The sequence below is a fragment of the Nannobrachium achirus genome (assembly GCF_963921795.1).
Source record: "Nannobrachium achirus genome assembly, chromosome: 22".
Lineage (NCBI taxonomy): Eukaryota > Metazoa > Chordata > Actinopteri > Myctophiformes > Myctophidae > Nannobrachium > Nannobrachium achirus.
Genome location: NC_137829.1, coordinates 19,486,115 through 19,505,993, shown reverse-complemented (window position 1 = coordinate 19,505,993; position 19,879 = coordinate 19,486,115). Strand labels below are relative to the sequence as shown.

Here is a 19,879-nt window from a genome sequence, read left to right as displayed (position 1 = left end):
AGAAATTGTGAAAATAGCTGATCTACATGCTCACCACGCCTTGCGTTGTGACTGGTGAGCATGTAGATAGGCTATTTTCACCATAGAACCGTGTTATACAAAATGTAATGCCTCAACTCCTAGTGCTCGTCAGGGTGGGGGGTCCCCAGTTAAAATATGATTATTTTGGGAGTCGGCTTGAAAAGGTTGAGAACCCCTGGATTAGAACACAGGCTCTTTGTGTACATCTCCTGAATAGTAATGGTTTTGTACAGTACAGTACAATAACAAGGTTTCCAACTCAGTGAAGGTATATGAGAGCTGGACACTGAGTTAACACTGGACCCCGCCTCCAGGGGGACCACTGGTCCGGATGGATGATGGACAGCCTAATAGGACAGTTAAGTTCTCAAACGTTTTCATGTCAAGGACCCCCAAATTGATATGTATTTGGCCGCCGACCCCCACCTGAAAATGCTTTGTGTCCATTGTCCCCAGAAGCACGGAATTGAGTTACACATTTTATATAAACTAGACCAGGTCAACCTGGTTGTGCCAGACCCCCTGTCTGTCATCATCATTTATGACATCATGCCTTTTGTAGGCATGTCATCATCATGTCATCATCATATATACCCTTTATATAGAAAACCCGGACAGACCGACATTTGCTTATGTAGGCCTACCCATTTCATGGGTCTGGCAAAAAATATATATTGAAAGTTTTGCACAAAATGTTTTTTATCCCCAAAAGGACCCCACTTTGACAACCAGTGCTCTGGATGGATGATTGACAGCCTGTAGGATGACCAGAGGTCTGGATGGACATGGGTGATTGACGGACTGTTCAAGACGACACCTCCAACTGACTGACCCTCTGACTGCATGGCAGCTGTTACGCAGGTGTGATGACAGTGACGCACGCACACACGCGCACACACACACACACACACACACACACACACACACACACACACACACACACACACACACACACACACACACAGCTGTTACGCAGGTGTGGTCATCACAGTGAGGTCATCATTGACAGAATTGTGCCTCAGTCATTGAACCAATTTTTTTTACAGCGTGACAAGAGGCTAGACGTCTATGAAAAGGGTCTGTCTGTTTGTCTGTGTGTCGGGAGGGGGTTTGGACATTCTTCAATTATTTTGAATTCATTTATTTACATGAATCTTCGACCAAATACACACATTTGGGGGTCCTTGACATGAAATTGATCCCCCCCAAAAAATGGTGGTTTTGAGAACCACCGTCATAGAACTGATCCACTTTGGAGACACACCATTTACAGATAAGAAATTAGAATGTTGTGTAAAAAAGTATTGCAGATGCCCTAGCACCCCAAATCATAACTGACTGCAGAAACTTCCCACTGGACTTCAAGCTACTCTGACTTCAGAAGGTTGACATTTCTCTATTATAAATCCTTGTTTTGAGTGGTCTTGTGATATATATTTTGACTTTTGATATTCATGAGCTGTATGCCATAAAAATTCAAAATGTTAACCAAAAAAGGTCTGGAATAATTCAATGAATGTGCAATGTATCTCGAATATTTGAAAGTTTCAAGAAATATTATGAAAGTTTCAAGAAAATGTACTTTTACACAATATATATATTTTTTTTAGATGGATCTGTATATGGCGTTCCTGAGAACCACATAATGTCGCCGACAGGCAGAAACCTCTTATCTCCATATTCATTTTTTTTGTATGTAAATCAACACCTTGCTTAATCACACTACAGCATCACACAAAAGCATCAAAAGTTACAGATCCGCATTCGTGCCACGTTTCGAGCTTGTAGATCTCCTTCTTTTGACATAAAAAAAAAAAGTGAAACCTAATAGTTTTGGACATAATATGAGACTTCCTTACCTGAAAATGTATTTTCTGATCACTAAAGAGCTGGAGAGATGGGTTACTGAACAAACACTATATTTAGAGCTTTTTCTATTGTCATTCAATGTGAGATACTTAAATGGTTTCCTGTGGAAATAAGCTTAGTCTTTTCATGGATCTCCTTTTAGTAGACCTTGTACCAGTGAACTGTACCGTCATGAAACTGTACCTTTTCCTATGCAAACTTCTAATAAAGTCTTCAATCAATCAATCAATCAATCAAAACACAGATTTTAACCAGAATGTTTTTATATAAAAATAAAATAATAATAACTTACGCTCCCTTTAACCTATTTTATTTCTTTTCTTGAAAACGGGGGCAACGGCTAATACGTCATTTCATTTTTATCACCACTATATCATATTCATATTCACCGGGTCAGATACAGAGCAAGTTTGTATCTCGTGTATTAGATAGTGAGTGATGGATACAATACGCTAATGTTGTTGATCGTGTTAAGAAACACTATCTTGAATGCATAAAACAACAACAACAGCAGCACTCAAATAAGCACCCATAAGGACCCACTTTCACAGACCGCACTAGAAAAACTATATGGGAAATATGGGTCATCCACTAACCTTACATACTGTATCATATTCACCACATATACTGTACATAATGCTACCATTTAAGCCCCATATCCTGCAGTATAATGGTGTGTGTGTTTCATGCCGTATAGATTGAATATCAGCCTTGTTCTCTTCTCTGTTGGTTGACACATTTTCTGTTGGGTTACTGTTAAACTGGTCCAATAAGACCAATATTTGCCCCCTGAAGATCATAAGAAATCCTATGTTAAAACCTACTGTAAATCATAGCCCCATCCAACTATTATGTTAGTTATTTATTGGCACACAGCAAAATCCCCAGTGTTAATTTGAACTCTGAGAGTGTAGACATGGACCCTTTAAGTTTAAGGGTTTATTTATATGATTTTTTTTTTTTTTTTTTTTTACAATTTTACAAGTTAAATTAATAGATAAGATAACAATATAATAATAATAATAATAATAATCACATACACATCCAAATGATCAAAAGTGTAGGCTACGACAGTACATTTCATGTAAGATACACGCACCCCTTTGGAAGGGATGCATTATTAATAAATGAATAATATGAATTATTAACCATGGTACTGTAATGCATTTCTTTCAATGGGAGATATTAGGATTTGTATTTTTCTTTCTTTTTCAGGATCTCCACGGACGCACCGCTCCAAAACAAATGCTGTGGGGTCCTAGTGGCGAGGGAACTTTGCAACGCAACAATAATGTTGTCAGAAACGGTATGTATTAACTTTAAAATGAATAAATAAATAAATACAATTTCGGTACATTCCGTGTTCAGAGGGGGGACACTTGCACTCGCGACTAAGATATAGTGTTTAGAGAAGTTTATCCACACACATTTACTGTATGTGTGGATTATGGTAATTGTGGAAAAATATATCGCTGTAAGTTTACAGTATTGTTTGGTGGAAATATGTCCAGAACTTATCAGGATTTAAATTCAAAATTAGCAAAATTAGGAGATCTACAGTAGGCCTACAAGCTCAAAACGTGTCGCTTGGCGCCACATTTCGAGCTTGCGTATGAGCTACTTTTGATGTTTTTGTGTGATGCTGTAGTATGATCCAGGGGCGGCAGTGGCTCAGGCCAGGGGTAGAGAAACCGTCATTAGAACACAGAGGGTTCCCCCAAGTTAGTGTCCTTGAGCAAGAGTCTGAACCCCTAGTTGCTTCTGGTGAGCAGGTTGGTGCCTTGCATGGTTTCCTCTGCCATCGGTGTATGAATGGGTGAATGTAATGCACAATCTGTGTAAAGCGCCTTGGATAAAGGCACTATATAAATGCACCATTTACCATTCATCTAGTAGGGCGTTGATTTATACAAAAATAAAATAAAACACAACAAGTTAAAATGGTTTCAGCCCGACAACAACGACGATATCAAAAAAATACTTTTGTTAAATGGGAAAGAAATCACACAGCAGTATGACTTCACCACTGAGGATTTGACTGTGAAGATAAGCAGCCACTTCAACAGCTGCTGATGGAGATGGGTAATAAAACCCAAAGTGGACACGCACGGCACGGCAGAGGCAAAGTAGTACTGTATGGCTCTGTGCCCATGCAGCCCATGGGCACTAAAAGTGCCAGTGGTGCCATGTGGTGGTATATCAGTGTGTGTGAGTGAGCGTGGTGTGGCTGGCAGCCATGCCTTGGACAGAGTCCTATAAACCCAGCCATTATAGGCTGAACACTGCAGCAGGTGGTGGGAGGCCGGTATTAAGCCTCCCTGACATGAGGAGGCAGCACAGTGTAGCTGCATGGGATGGGGGAATACTTTTGATACTGTTTTTTTTTATCTTGGGTGTTCTATACATCCGGCCAGTTCGTTGGTGCTTTGCGCTCCTGTGTCTTTCTTGAGTACATCCACATATGTTTAGTATGGGACGTCCTCGTGACTGGTGCCCATGTGTTGGCTCCCACAGCACCAGTTTACTGGCTGGCAGCTCTTGGTGTCTTTGGCAGTGTCCTGTGAGTCTCATTCTCCTGGATGCTATTTTATCGCTCACCCTGAATATTCCAGCATACTGTAGATTCTTGTTGGTAACATGTGTACTCTTGCTGATGTTGAGTACTACACTTAACATTCTGGTGTAGCACCCGTCTAGAGACTTCTGCAGAGTTGGCTTCAGGGTCCAGCATTCACTGCCATATAGGAGAACAGACTCTACCGTCGCATAGAAGAAGCTGAGTTTGATTTGTCGGGGGAGGTTGGAGTTCCATACACTGGCCATGCCATTCAGGGCCCTCCATGCAAGTGCACTGTTTGATTTTATTCTTTTATAAATTATTGCTGAAACATAATTTCGTTTGTTTTGTTCTAACGCTGCTTGCAGACAGAAAAATTAATGACAAATAAAGCAATCTTGATCTTGGATGTACTGGTGGAAGAAGTATTGACAATTTCTTTGTACTTTAAGAATCAATACTGCAATGTAGAAGTATATATTCTTTTGCAAGTAAAAGTCCAGAATTCAAAATGTAGGCTACTTGAGTAAAAGTACAAAAGTATTCGTATCAAAATGTACTTTAAAAAGTACATTTCAAAAGTAGCAAAAGTAGAAAGTACTCATTATGCAGAATGTCACATTTCAAACGTTTTCAAATGTAGAAAACTTAAAAAAATAGCCCATCTAAAACTAGCACATAATAAAAATTTAGATCTGCTATTTTCAAATGGCCGAAATGTAGGCCTATATGTGGTGGAAATATTTAAGGTGTGTTTTGTAATATTAATCAAAATCTACAAATAGGCCTGTATTGCAACTAAAGTTTTCAGTACAGTATTGCCAATAAAAGGTATCTTCATACTGTATTTCAACTTTTTATGTTTTTTTGCGTTAACGAATACTCTACTTCGTCATGCAAGACTGACGCAAAAATAGTTAAAAGAAAAAAAGGCGATCGACAAGCTCATAACGCGTCATATCATGCCGCATTGTGAACTTGTTGATCTGCCATTTTTGAAAAAGAAAAAGGTGAAATGTGGTGGTTATGTGATTTAACAAAGGTGCCATCATGAGTTGAGAAACAATGGCCTAGGTCAGGATTACCAGGAGGAAAAGCTGTGAATGGACAGCTAGGGGAGACTCAAAGTAGGGCAACACTGACATCTAGTGGGCAGGGTTAGTAACAGCTGTGGCTTTTGATCTCCACACAGGCCAGGTCTGTGTGTGTGTGTTTACATTGTGATGGGTTTGAATGTGGCATTAGTGGAAGGTAAAAGTAGTGATACCACAACGCAGAAATATTCTGTTACAAGTAGAAATCCTGCATTCATAATTTTGCTTGAGAAAAAGCATTAGGTTTCAATTAAAGTGGGGTCTGGGGGCGTTCAGTAGTTCTATTCAGGCCGCGACCCCCCAAAAAACATATTTGAACTGTCTGTGGAGTGTGTGCCCCCTGGCACTGACATATTGTAAGAGTTGAGGCATTACATTTAGTTTGACTCTGTTCCACAGATGAATATTGTGAAAATAGCTGATCTTAACATGCTCGCGCCTCGTGTGTCGCTTAGGTTTTTTCCAAACGTCCGAGACCTAAATCCTGTAAGGGTTCAAAATGTTTCACACCTCACACATCACACACTTTATTTTCCGCCAGCGTGTTTATTTCCTGCCCGCAGGGCGTGTGAGAAAGAAAGAAACGGAGCTTGTAAAACACCTCTCTTTTTTTCGCTCTCTCTCTCCACGTTCAGGTTTTAATCTCAAGGCGGACAAAAAAACAAATTAACTCTGTATTTACAAGAAGGCCAAGGGCTCTTTATGAGGCTGGGTTCTGCCTTCACGTTGTAAATGTCTCACCTACCGAAATTAAAAATTCTTTCTGGAGAAATAACAGAGCAGGCCCGTCACACACTCTCACATAACCTGACACTGCATTAGCACCCCGGCAGTGGTTTGAAATAATCACTACAAATTGCGTTTAAGTGGGGCAGAAAAAAAGGTGATATTAAAGCAAACGGATCGTGTGCACTTAAGTGCTGGCTCTTTTGTTTTCATTTAATTTAATTTGACCGTTAAGTAATACATCACACCCTGAAGATTAGATGACACATTAACTCGCATTTAAATAGCAATATCTTTCCCATAATAATGAATGTGAGCAATCCCATTGCTGTATTTTAGTTTGGACAGAATGTCCAAATGTGCTTGGAAATACAGCGGCCAAGTGACATTTGCACATAAAGTGAAAATAGAACGCTTATGACTGCCTAAGTTTTCACTTGTACATAACTTTTACTCAAGTAATTTTTTTAAAGCAGGATGTTACTTGTTACGTAAGACTGCTACCTTATGGTATTGCTTTTACTGAAGTGAAACATCTGAGTGGGCTACGTCTTCCACCACTGGCGTAGGAACTGTATAAATCCAGACAAGGTTACAAGGGGCAGTAAAGCCAAGCTATCATGTGTGTGATATTTAGTATGGGATGACTGCAGTGACAGGAACTGGCAGCAGGGGAACACTCTCAGAGTCTTCCCCCTCGTTGCTCCACAGGTTGCGATCCGGTGGTCCTGGACCTCAGGTGGTCTCCGAGACTCCGACACAGGCCTCAGACTCCTCATCTACTAGATCGTCTCTGTCGGGTGGAAACCCCATACTGTATGCCCAAAACTGTTACTTTTCAGGATTCAAATTCGAAAGTAACAAAAATACCAGATCGACGAGCTCCTTTGAGCTTTCGGGTCTGTGTGACGCTGTACTATGATCAAGTAGAGCGTTAATTTGCAGGGGAAAAAATGGAGATAAGAGGTTTCTGCCCGCCAGCAGCGATATGACCCCCTCTAATTTTTTTGCCTGGTTTGGCCCAGGTCCAGGCTCTGAACGGTTCCCCTCAGGCCCCGCAGTACAGGAAAGCTGAGAGAAACCAGACTAAATCATACCTGTCCAGCTCACTTTCCCTTCTGTGTGTGTACTTGTATTACTATACTTGCAAGGGTCAAATGTCCCCACAAGTATAGTAGACTTTGATAAATAAGACATTATGAGGAGAGGATGACCATTTTCCTGGTTGTTATATTGAGAGTGAGAGCTAGGCTGGTATGGATTAGATGCTAGAAGTTATATTTAGAGGTCGGTTGGAGTTACAGTATGCCAATTTATACCTACAGTAGTTGTGTGGCTTTGTTGCGCAGCAGAAAAAAGCCGATCTATAAGCTCACTACAACCTACATATACAGTAACTACAAACTGCAGGGACAACCATCACCGTTTGAGAGTCGTTTCTTTTGCACAAGGGTCTTCAACAGAGTTACTACAGGGGTCCTCCAAATCTTTGAGTGATGGAAACATTTTTAGTTTTATATTAACCACTTGAACCTTATAGTGTCCATATTCTGAGAAGCCAAAAATAGCTGATCTACAAGCTCACAGCGAGGCGTTGTGAGCCTCGCTGCGCTTAGCCTCGCAAAAGGTTGTAGGGGTCCCTGCTTCATCTCTCTCTCTCAACTAAAGGGTCCTTGGCCTGAAAACGTTAAAGACCCCTGCTTTAGCACACTGATGCCTGGAACAACACGCACGGTGTACTGTAGGTAGGTAATAGTGGGGTGAAAAGCCCCCTTTTTACAAGGAAAGAGTTTTACAGCGGTATGAACATAGTTTACATGGCTTCTATAGCTGCCGTGGGAACCCCAGTACACACATGCACTACATCTCTCTGTTTGGTCTCCCTGACAGACTCGCAGCGACCGTCCAAAGATTTATTCCTTTCAAAAGCCGGCTATAAAAAAGGCAGAGGGAGTAAGAGTGCTTCAACAGGAGTAACAGACACAAGTTTATTTGGGAAATGAAGCGTGCCAGCGAATAACACACTGTTACATCCTAACCAGGATCTTATAACAGTCACACACACAAAAAAACAAGAACCAACGGTGTAAATCTTGTGACCACCCACTGGAATAGCGCTCATGGTGAGGTAACACGGTTAAGGAGGGGAGGGGATTGTAAGTGGATATTTATCTTACAAAAGGCCATTTCTTTCATAGACATAATATACAGTCTCTGTTGTCGGGTGGAAATCTCATGTGTCCAAAACGGTTACTTTGCAGGATTCAAATTCAAACAGCAAAAAGTATCTGATCTACAAGCTCAAAACACGTCGATTCACGCCATGTTTCGAGATTGTAGATCTGCTACTGTTGATGTTTTTTTTGTGACGCTGTAGTATGATCAAATAGGGCGTTAATTTACGAGAAGAAAATAAAACACAAGATTTCTGTTTCTTCCAGACAGCAATCATTAGGTGTTACAGCTTGCCTCAGTCTGCCAACATGGTGGCCAATGTCTGGGTGGTTGTCATGGTGATTCAGGCGACAGTGAGTATGGCTCGCTCTCTCCTCCTGCGCTTCTTCTTCTTCTCCACCAGGCGGCCGGTGGCGTCCGCGAAGAACATCACGTCCTCCTGGCTCTCGATCTCGCGTTGCAGGAACTGGAGGCCCGCGCTGTTGAAGCCCAGGATGTCCTGGAAACACAGCAAGTGAAGGTGGGGGTTATAGGTAGGGATGGGACGATATGAAAATGTCATATCACGATTATTGTGACCAGAGAAATCGTGACCAGAGAAATCGCTCACAATGCGTTGCAATGCGTTGTGAGCTTGTAGATCGGATATTTTTTGGCAAAGAGATTTGGTAGTGAGTGAAAAACATACAGTTTTACCAATAGAGGGTTTAAATCTTACCGGATATGCAGCTCGTCAAATAAAAGGTGAATTGATCCCAGTGCATGACCGAGGATAAATTCTCCAAGATACGATTATCGTGAGTGTTTTTTATCACAATACACCATAATATCGCTTAACGTCCCATCCCTAGTCGGGTCCAGTTTCAAGTCCGCTGCTGAGGTCCCAGAGTATACTGCTGGGTTTCATCCTAGCCAACTTGTTCAGTACGCTTGGGATCCGGAACCGGATCCCAACATTGAGGGACCGGAATCGATTCCATCACATTTGGAAGCGTTTCCAGAACAGCGTTTATCACACTGTCAGAGCTGGTACAATATGTGGCAACACAATACCAGTCGTTCTCAAATTGTTTAATTTGAAGGACCCTCATAATAACCCTGAGAGTTTACAAATGGAAACCCTCCATTTGGCTCCATTTGTACACTCTCCCCCTCAGGCCAGGAACACAATTTTGTGTATTACAGTATGTAGCAACTTTTTTTTTTTTTTGAAAATATATTTGCTTTTTTCTGAAAGTTTTCTATGAAAGCCAAAGGTCTAAGCTATCAAATAGTTTTAGAATTTTGTTTCTAGCTACTACAGAGGCTGGGTAATAGTTTTCCAGAAAAATAGTGATGAATTTTCTCATCGGCCAAAGGTTTTTAAGGCTTTTTCAAATCGGACTTAGGCCTAAATGGGTTAAAGGGAACCGTCAAGGAATCGGAACAATTAAGAGGGAATAGTTATGGAACTGGCATCATTAAAATCCTAAAGGATCTCAAACCTACTGCTCAGTGGCAGTAAACCCTCATTTATCCTCACCAGCCTATGACTTCTCATGCCAACAGGACCTGATCTACAACAGATAAGTTCTAGTCGGTAAGCGAGACACATACATTAAGTTAAGCACTATGTTCTTTGTCGTATGACGAATTGCAATAAAAGTGGATCTCGTCTCATATCATGGTATCGATATAATATCCATATAATGAATTGCATTCTTATAGCGCTTTTCCAAGTGCTCAAAGCGCTTTACAATGGTCCATTCATTCATACATTGAGAGGTGAAGCGGCGAACAGTCGACGCCAGCGTCCTCACTTCCCACTTTCACACACCAATGGTGGCAAGCTTGCACCGGCCAACTCAGTGGAAGCAAGGTGGGGTTCAGCCGCCCCACATAGTGTCCAGGCCATGTTATTTATTGTCGTCCTAGACTCCTAGTCATCACTCACTCTAATTTCCTGGACTTTGGAGATGGTGTTGGTCCTCAGCTCGTCTATGACTGACAGCAGCATCTGGTTACTAGTGATCTGACCAAAATGGATCCTGGGAAGAGAGAGAGACAGAGAGAGAGAGCATCACGTTAGCAGGACCTCTCATGGGTATGATAATCTCCTTTTATTCTTCCTTGGTTGAGATAGTACAGAACCCAGGAAGAGGCAGCGACAGACCAGCTCTCCAGGCCCTGTTATTATTATTACCTGAGCAGGAAGAAGAGGCAGCGACAGACCAGCTCCACCTCCAGGCCCTGCTGCACGTAGCTGTTGAACAGAGACAGCAGCTCTGGGACGTAGGAGAACGGGAGCACCAGCAGAGACACCTCCAGCTCACTGAGAGAGAGGACACACACACGTTTCATTTGACCGGTAAGTACAGATTAGATGACACATTAATTGGATGTCATTATCTTTGTAATTATTTGGATACAGAGTGCCGCCATTCACTGCGCTTTTTTAAGAGCCCCGGAAGCCACAATCAAGTCCATGTTGTGGAAACCCAAAAAATGACTTATTTTCTATCAATTACACACCTCATGAAGCCTTGAATTCATGGAGATTATTTTAGGTTTTGTCACATTCCTAAGCCAATATATAGTTTGATGACCGGCGGAAAGATGCTAATGTCTCCGGTAGTGACCTACAGGAGACTCTGCCGGTCAACACATTATTGGATGCAGTACAAAGTACACATTTTAATGCAGTGACACAAGTACATTGTTGAGTAAATAATTCTATTTCTTCCATGAAAGTAGTGCCCATGTCTTACCTGGAGCGGACCTTCTTTATCACATCTAAGACGTAGCGTGAGGGCTAGAAGACAAAACACCAGGTACAGGGTCACCATTCAAATGAAAACATACTGGTTAATTGGCCACATGGCCAGACCTAAACACATTTACCATCCAATGGCATTGCTACGATAATACAATTTGACTGCTCAACACTATATAAATGTGGTATTCAAAATAACAAATTAAATCTAGATAACTAAAAGTGATCACGTGTATTTGTGGGGTTGTATGTCTGTATACTTTTGTGAAAATCTTATAAATAAAGTTATGGAAAAAAGAAAAGTGAAGTGAAGTGAACAACAGTGATCTATCCGATGTAGTTGTACTTACTGTAACATTTCCAAAGGCCACCAGGATAGGGTTAGGTTTGGGTGGTTTTAACTGCAAAACATAGTTTGATAAACAGCCTTAAAACACAGTACAGTTGTACGTACAGTATCATACAGCAGAAGTCTCCTGATCCAATGTACCGTACAAAGTTTCTCTTGGAAGTGAAGCATTTATACTTCGCCATTATGATGCTTACACCGCCTTCGCTGCGCATGTTTGATCTGCTACCTGGTGCACAACAAAGCTTAAATCAGGAAGTATTAAACATTCTATGGTGATTATCTAAGAAAGTGTTTCAATCAAGGATCAATATGCCTGCTCCTGAATGCAAAAAAGACGGTCTGCATGGCTTTTTCCAAAAGACCAGTTGTGATGGAATCATCAAATGTGTTTCTGGGTGGAGAGGAACTTGAACTTGTGTCAGAGTTCAAGTACCTCGGGGTCATGTTAGACTCAACCCTAACCTTTAAAAAACATGTAAAAAAGGTTACAAACACAATCAAGTTCAACCTTCAGAACTTTAAACAAATCACACCTTTTTTGGCAGTTAGTGCTGCTAAATCGTATCTCCAATGCATGATCCTATCACACATTGAGTACTGTTTCACAAACTGGTCTTGCGCAGGTATAACGACTCTCAAACCCATTGAACAGCTATATAAGAGTGCGCTTAAGGTATTCGATAGGAAACCCCACTCATATCACCATTGTAATATTCTTCAGAGGTACCGTTTTTTGAGTTTCGCTAATTTTAAGGTTTTTAAACAGGTCAGTATCATATATAAGACACTAAATGGTCTATGCCCACCTCCCCTAAAGGAATTCATAAAAAGGAAGCCTGATAGAGGACTCAATACTAGAGCAATCACTAGAGGGGATTGCGAAGTACCGTACCGGGTAACCGCTTTTGGAAAAAACACCCTTTCAGTGCAGGGATGTTCAATCTGGAATGACCTACCTCTAACAATAAGAGACTGTTTGTCATTTCCATCCTTCAAGTTCAATCTAAAAAAATGGTTAGTTGACAATCAAACCTGTGACCATGTATAGTTCTAAGAGTACAGCTCATGCCATGTACGTATATTTTTAACTATCCTTTTTTAATGTAGGGTACTGTTAGTAATATGTGTTGTTCTGTTGTTTTTTTCTTGGTTCAGGAAAAATAGTATTTGTATGTATGTTCTTAGGCGCCCTCTCCTAATGTAGGGTTACTGTTTGTTGGTATGTATTGTTTTGTCTTCATGTGGGGACTACGGATGAAATTTAGCATTCTTGCTAATTCCGGCTTATTTACATTGCATTCATGTAGTGTTCATTAATATGCATTGTCCCGTCTAAATAAACAAATAAAGTAAAGTAATATGAGAACCCGTCTGCAAAAAAAATAAAAAAATAAAAATAAACATTACATTGTTAACACTTATGTTGCAATGATTTTTTCTCTTCAATGTCTCGCGTTGCCATGGTTACCATAGACTTCCATGTAATTGTGCAATTGTGTAAAAAGTGCACGCCCATGCCTAGATGATGCACCACGTTGTAGATGCTGTTCACAGCTTTCAAACAAAAAAATCCGCTTGGAAATCCGTTCAGGCATTCATGATTTATGGGCCATTATGTTTTCTTCAGATGTAAACAAACATGGCTGCCATGTTTGAAAGAATGGGTTGGTATGGGGTTAAACATGCAATTTCGCGATCGCGATCATGCCTAAAGGTGGTTGCACACTGCTGCGTTTTTCGTTGCGAAATGCGTTTTTCAGGGCAAGGAGAGAGAGGGAGATAGAGAGAGCAAGGGACTGAGTGGTGCGCGAAACGGGCGGCAGTGTGCAAACGTGACTGACATAACGTGAGGTTGATTTTTTTATTTGCGTTTTCCGAAATTCACTCCGATATTCGGCCCGAAAAACGCAGCAGTGTGCAACCAGCTTAATACATTTCTGGAGGTCCCAAAAATGTTTTGGAAAAAAAGTTTTTGAAAAAATTTTTTTTTTTTTTTTTCAAAAACGGCCCAAACTCGGGAAACTCGGGGTTGGCACAGCGTTGGTATCAATACAAACTCGGGAAACTCGGGGTTGGCACCAGATGTGTTAACATGCCTAACTCTACACGTTGTAACTGGAGTAGCTGAATCTGTCTTGAGTATATATTATGTATATACAGTATATACTGTATATATAGCATCAAATACATATCATTTTGGGGGTCGTTGACGTGAATACGTTTGAGCACCACTGATATGGCAGAAGTTTTTCAGAAAACCGTCTTATTGATTGATTGAAGAATTTATTAGAAGTTTGCAATAGAAAAAAGTACAGTTTCATGACAGTACAAATCAATGGTACAAGGTCAACTAAAAGGAGATCCTAGAAAACACTACGGCTTATTTCCACAGGAACCACACTTTAGTGGGTTAAGACACATGATGCAACGCGTTCCTGTTGTGTATGAGCGACATGGTGGTGTAATGAGTTATTATGAGGGCCAGTACTGTACCTGTTTGCCTGCGTTCTCGCACGCATATTTATGTTCCTCCATTTTCCTGGCTTCTTCTCTGTAGAGCTCCAAAGCCTCCATGATTCGCTCCGCCTGCAAGGAACACACACACGCACACACAGCATGTCACGAGATCACATTTTGCACGCTAGCACACACGCAATTCAATCAATCGAAAAAGTAATTAATTGAATAATCGCTAAAGACGATAACAGTTACAACCCTGCCCTACCCTGCCGTCTACCGCCGTCACGATTATGTCATCAATCATTGCATTTTTGGCATTGAACATTGGAACATATTTATAGAAATGGCATTTCTGTTTGACTTTTAGTCGTCGTAAACAATTCCACCGATATGGCAAATAACTTAAATATGTTAAGAAATTACATATTTTATAATTGAATACTTATAAAAAAAAGAAAAAATCTAAAATAGCAGAAATAGCTTATTTCTGCTATTTTTGGAAACTATTATCTCAAATAATTGCAATTAGTCGATTATGTAATAATTCTGTCTGTGGCACATCAATCTGGCTAACCATCATCAAAGAAGAGTTCTCTGCGTAGCATCAGAGAGTGTTCTTGAGAGATTAGTGGCACATAAAGCTTAGCCTCGTGAACCAGGCTTTTATTTTGGCGATCGGAAAAAAAATAAAGCGCCTGGTAAGAAACGTCTATTTTTCTGGCCAAAGGAAGTTGGCCCCGCTCTCTATCTGAGCGTCCAATCATGTCTCGGCCAGCTCGGAGCAAACCCGCCCATACCGGATTTGCCAAAATAAAATCCTGTGTTCCCGAGGCGAGGGTCCGTGTAAACAGTTTGTAGATAAACTTTCGCTCACTCTGTAGCATATAGACGTGAAGGATGCACGTTTTGTTTTAACACAGAACGCTGCCACTGTGTTTATTGACTCCCTGCCGTGTACTCATGACTTGTTTTTTGCATTGAAGCGGTCGCTACCTAATTGGAATGGACGAGAAAATTTACTTTGTTTTTGTTTCACCGGATTGAGGATTCACTAGCATCCAGCAGCTACATCGAAGCTAAAGGATACCATACAACGTATTGGTAAGCAAATCAATGTTATTATCTGTCTGGCAGTGGTGTAAAAAAGGGCCCAACATGTATCAATACTGCAATGTAGAAATCCTCCGGAAAGTATTGCCATCAAAATCTACTTAAAAGCATCAAAAGTAAGTCCAAATGTTTGAAAATAGACTACAAGCTCACGATAGTGTTGCATCGCGCCGTGTAAATCCAGACTATGTATAAAGTATGGCTACAGTGCTCAATGTAATATTTATTAGGCTATAATGTCTGCAAAGTACAGTACTGGAGTAAATGTAGCTACTTTACACCATTGTCCGACCATATCATGCAAACAAGAACTGCTTTAATCACATTCAACCGATCACAAACAGTAAAGCATCATTCCCACATGGGCCACAATAATAACTATATAGGTCCTATCTTTCAACCACTTATGGCAGTTGAATGTGATGATAAACAGTTCTTGTTGGCGTGGTATGGCCGGACATCAATGGTGTAAAGTAAGTACATTTACTCACTGTACTGTAGGTTTTGTAGCCATATTTTTATTTCTACTCCATCCCGGATCCAAATATTGTAATTTTATTCCACTATATTATTTGAAAACTTTAGATGCATCCATTATAATACATAATATTATAAAACATACATAAAACACGTTAGCCCTATTTTTTACCTTTAGGCTGTTTGAAAATGGTTGATCTACAGCTCGTTTTAAAAGGGACCATCAGTCAGAGGACATTAATTTGCAACACAATATAGTAGACCTGACACCATGATTCCTGATACTCAATAGCTACACAGAGTAAGCCTTAGAATTGGATGATGTGGTGCTAAGTGGTCTAGGTGTGTGCCTGGCATTCCAGGTACTTTATAAACAATAGATGTTTTGCCTTTGTGTAAATTTAAGGGTATATAGCCAAACAAAAGGTGCCAATTTACATTGATATTTTAATAGCAGTAACAAGAATGCTGTCAGACACAGTTTCCCATTTGTTTTAAGTAAAGGGACTGTTTGAAAACATTGGCTTATTTCTAATTGTAAAGGGTTCATAATTAGCTCAATCATTATTGTTGTTTCAGTGTTGTGATGTTTGTTTTTTCTCTTCTCCCACAGGGCCTGCGACAGCCAGGGACAGAAGTTCCTTTTAGGAAGTGCCATGGAGAGCTGTATTCCATCCTGTTTGCATCAATACCAGTGCACTCACAGCATCAGCGTCTTAGGGAGAACATTCATGTAGAAATGAAATGCAGATTTGGTGTTGGACACACTTGCCTTCTGGTCAAAATGCAACCTCTGGGTGTACAAATAAAGCCTGTTATTATGACACTTGCCTGGACATTTATTTGGATATGCACTATATGTAGAATGTTTTACCTAGCTTAATGTATCACCTGTGCTGTGAGTATTACTATAAATGTTCAATATCAGTCTGCTGCTGGATATTATGACAAATGTAGATTTCAGGTTATTTGTATAATGTATGAGCATATAATAAGGAACTGCTCTTGCAAATATTCCTTGACAGACCTATTTATGTTTTGTTCAAATATAATCCCATCTACATCAAGTAGGGGCTATAGAATTATTATGTTTAATGATTGAGCAAATGCATACATAGACAGCTCTGCTGTTTGGGATTTTCATTTACATTTCTAAAATTAGCCATGGATGCCGTTTGTACAGGCTGGGTAGTAATACAATTTCTGTGGAAGTGCTGGGCCATTATGTTACAGAGATGTAAGCCTACTGACTTGATTACTTTTATATTCAAGTCTAACTAACTTTACCTCTGTAAGAAATAAAGTAACAGAATATTATGATTGTTGGGGCCATATGCTACTATTGGATTTCGTGTTTAATATTACATTATTAGTAGTAGGCTATACTACTAGCTGTAAAACAACTAAACCAGTAAGTCATATCCTCACCCTATGAATGCCTGATTTATGCGTTTTGGTGGTGTTTTCATGAAGGCTATTAAAACGTACGGCATATCTTTCCATTGTTTGATTGCTGCTTATTCTGGTAACTCAGATTAAACTGCTCGACAATCACAGACGACAGTTTATTATGCTAACGAGTTCGGTACTTAATGCTTTCTGTCGGTAGCATTAGCATATGGCTGGCTGACACATTAAGGTGAGTTGTATGTTTAGGCCTATTTGAAATCACCATTTTGGCTGCATACATGCATGCACGTTGCACTGGACTTGGACAACAACAACAAAAAGATCAATGAAACATGATAATGTAATCGGTGGTGGTGACTTTGGTCAGTCAAATGCACTAGAATCAGACCATTACACAAACAATTCACATTCATTGAAATCCTTGACCCTTTATAATAATATTGCTATTTCTAACATGTAGGCATATAAATGTATGTTTAAGGATTGGATTGTTATTTGAACTGGGTGATTCAAAGTAGATTATGTTTATTTTGTATTGTAGCGACCCTGCAGGAACGTTCCCACTTCCCGGTAGGGGTTTCCTACGGTCTCGTTTTACACTGAGCACCCACTACTGTGGGCGACGCCTCCTTTTCTTCATTGGCTGTTGATTTGTGAAAAAAATCACAGGGCAACGCCCCTGCAGACCGGGTTTCAATGCGAATCCCTCCAGACTACATAAAGCTCAACTCACAGCTTTAACAGTCTCAATGGTCTTCTTGCCTGCTGGAGCTGCCTCTCCCTGGGTCTCTCCTGGAACCTGAAGGAAACACAACATCAGTGTACTGGCCTGTCAAACGGAGGGCACTCACAACATCTGAAACCCATCTCCATATTTTCGTAAATGAACGCCCTACTTTTTCATAAATTACGGTCCGAATTTTCAAAAATAGCAGACCGACAAGCTCAAAACCCATCGCTTAGAGCTGTGTTTCGAGCTTGTACATCTGCCCCTTTGGATACATACATACATGTGTCGCTGTAGTGTGAAGAAGTAAGGCATTCATTTACGAAAAAACACAAAAGGTTAAAATATGGAGATAGGAGGTTTCAGTTAAATTGCTCAAAGACAGGAACAATAGCTACTCACCACAGGCTGGTCCCCTTTGGCCATGCTCTCCTCAAACTCAGCCTCTCGCTCCTGTAAAAGGACAATGTTGGTTTAGTTGTGTTCTTTATTCTTCTGTGACTTTAATAACTTAATTCAGTTCACAAAGGGATTTAAAAAAATAAAAGCTTGAAAAGGTGACCCCTCGCACTCGAGCTCTGTGTCAAAAACAATTTGCTCATGGGATGCATTGATATTATTACTCTAAATTAGTTTTGTGATGTTTTACATACAGCCAACCATTTGAAGAAATCACAGATTGGGGCTTTAACCTTATACACAGAATTATCTGTGAACATTATGCTTCTGAAAATGTATATTCTATTGCTAGTTAGTTCACATAGCTTCATTTATCCCACATATGTGGGGTAGTAAAACCATGTGAAAGAGGCAAGACATGTCTTTTGGAACTCATTGTAACACTCCTATGTTTTAGACACGTCACATTTTCAAGATGGCGCCCACGTGAAACGACTTCTCTCTCCACCCCCTCCTGTGTGGTTCTTATTATCTCCCTCTCCTTCTCTCTTCACCTCCTCTCTGGTTCTCTTACCATCTCTCTCTCTTTTTTTTATCCCATGATTTTGTAACGCAGCGTCAATTGTCTAATGTAATCCTGGGCACTACACTCCCTCTGCCAACCCCACCTAGGGTATGGGCACTGATGATGCGGAGGAGAGAACATGCCCCCAGCGCCCACAGCGCCCCCGGCGGGAATCGAACCCAGGACTTTCTAGCTGTGAGGCGACAGCGCTGCCGACTGCGCCACCATCTTACCATCTCCCTCTCCTCCTCCAGGATGATAGGCTCCCTGGTTCTCTCCCAGAGGCGGAGGGACTTGTCGTGGGATGAGGAAACGATGTGGTCCCCGCTGGGACTGATGGCCAGGCACCACACCTCATGATGATGACCCTAGAACCAAGAGAGAGAGCAGAGTTACAACACAGAACCTGTGAAGTAAATTTTAAGGTACTTTTACGTTACTTGAGTATTCAGTTGCGCCTCAGGTTGCACTTGTTGGTGGTGACGTCACCAAGAACGGTGCTCTCTCATTGGCTAAACGCCCTGCCATTGTACTGTCCACCGGATACAGACGGCACCGAATGTAGTACTGTCTTGCGCGCGTATAATTAAACTATATAGAAAGTATCTCTTAGCAAAATGCAATAACATGATTCCCGATGAAGCCGGTCGATTTGACATATGACCCAAGTGCGTGCCACCAAAACTGTGGGAGGGGTAGAACGGCAAAATAAAGTTTAGGTCTCCAACTCGTTTTTATCTTACTTCCTCTAGCTTCACGGTTCAGTTTTTTGGAGGCCACAGAGCTAATTGAAACAATTATTCCAAATGTCTGCAGTCTTTAATCCCGGTAATTAGCTCACAAATCTTTCCAGGAGTGTGATGACAGAGAGCAAGAGCCCGGTTTCCAGAAGAATAGCAGCGTAGTGAAAAGAAAAGTGGAAAAGGAGTATTTTCCGGTCTCTGTGGGGAGGATGAAACTTATTTTAACAGCTTCATCCAGTTTGATGGCTGCTCAGATGGATTAGAGTACACAGGATGACGAGCTGTTACGGGGTCAAGTGTCTTGCTCAGGAACAGTTAAATATCCGTACTAACTAGGCAAGGCGAAAGAACAGACCTGCTGCGACTATCCAGTTCTCTACCCACTCAGCCACGGCCACCAAAGAGATATCGTCGCTGTCAGGGCATATTCTAACGTTTTGTG

The 19,879-nt window shown here is 40.9% G+C and overlaps 1 protein-coding gene across 1 annotated transcript in view; it reads right to left on the bottom strand.

Moving 5' to 3' along the window:
• Positions 1-8,235: 8,235 nt before the first annotated feature.
• The window catches only part of wdr3 (WD repeat domain 3), a 28,964-nt gene continuing 17,320 nt past the window's right edge, over positions 8,236-19,879 (bottom strand). The window contains exons 19-27 of the mRNA XM_080753070.1: positions 18,928-19,062; positions 18,133-18,183; positions 17,737-17,802; positions 14,040-14,132; positions 11,545-11,595; positions 11,190-11,233; positions 10,625-10,753; positions 10,376-10,469; positions 8,236-8,941 (exon numbers count right to left, since the gene is read on the bottom strand). Of these exons, the coding sequence (XP_080609196.1) occupies positions 8,786-8,941; positions 10,376-10,469; positions 10,625-10,753; positions 11,190-11,233; positions 11,545-11,595; positions 14,040-14,132; positions 17,737-17,802; positions 18,133-18,183; positions 18,928-19,062 (819 nt within the window). The 3' untranslated portion in view covers positions 8,236-8,785. The remainder of the gene's footprint in view (positions 8,942-10,375; positions 10,470-10,624; positions 10,754-11,189; positions 11,234-11,544; positions 11,596-14,039; positions 14,133-17,736; positions 17,803-18,132; positions 18,184-18,927; positions 19,063-19,879) is intronic.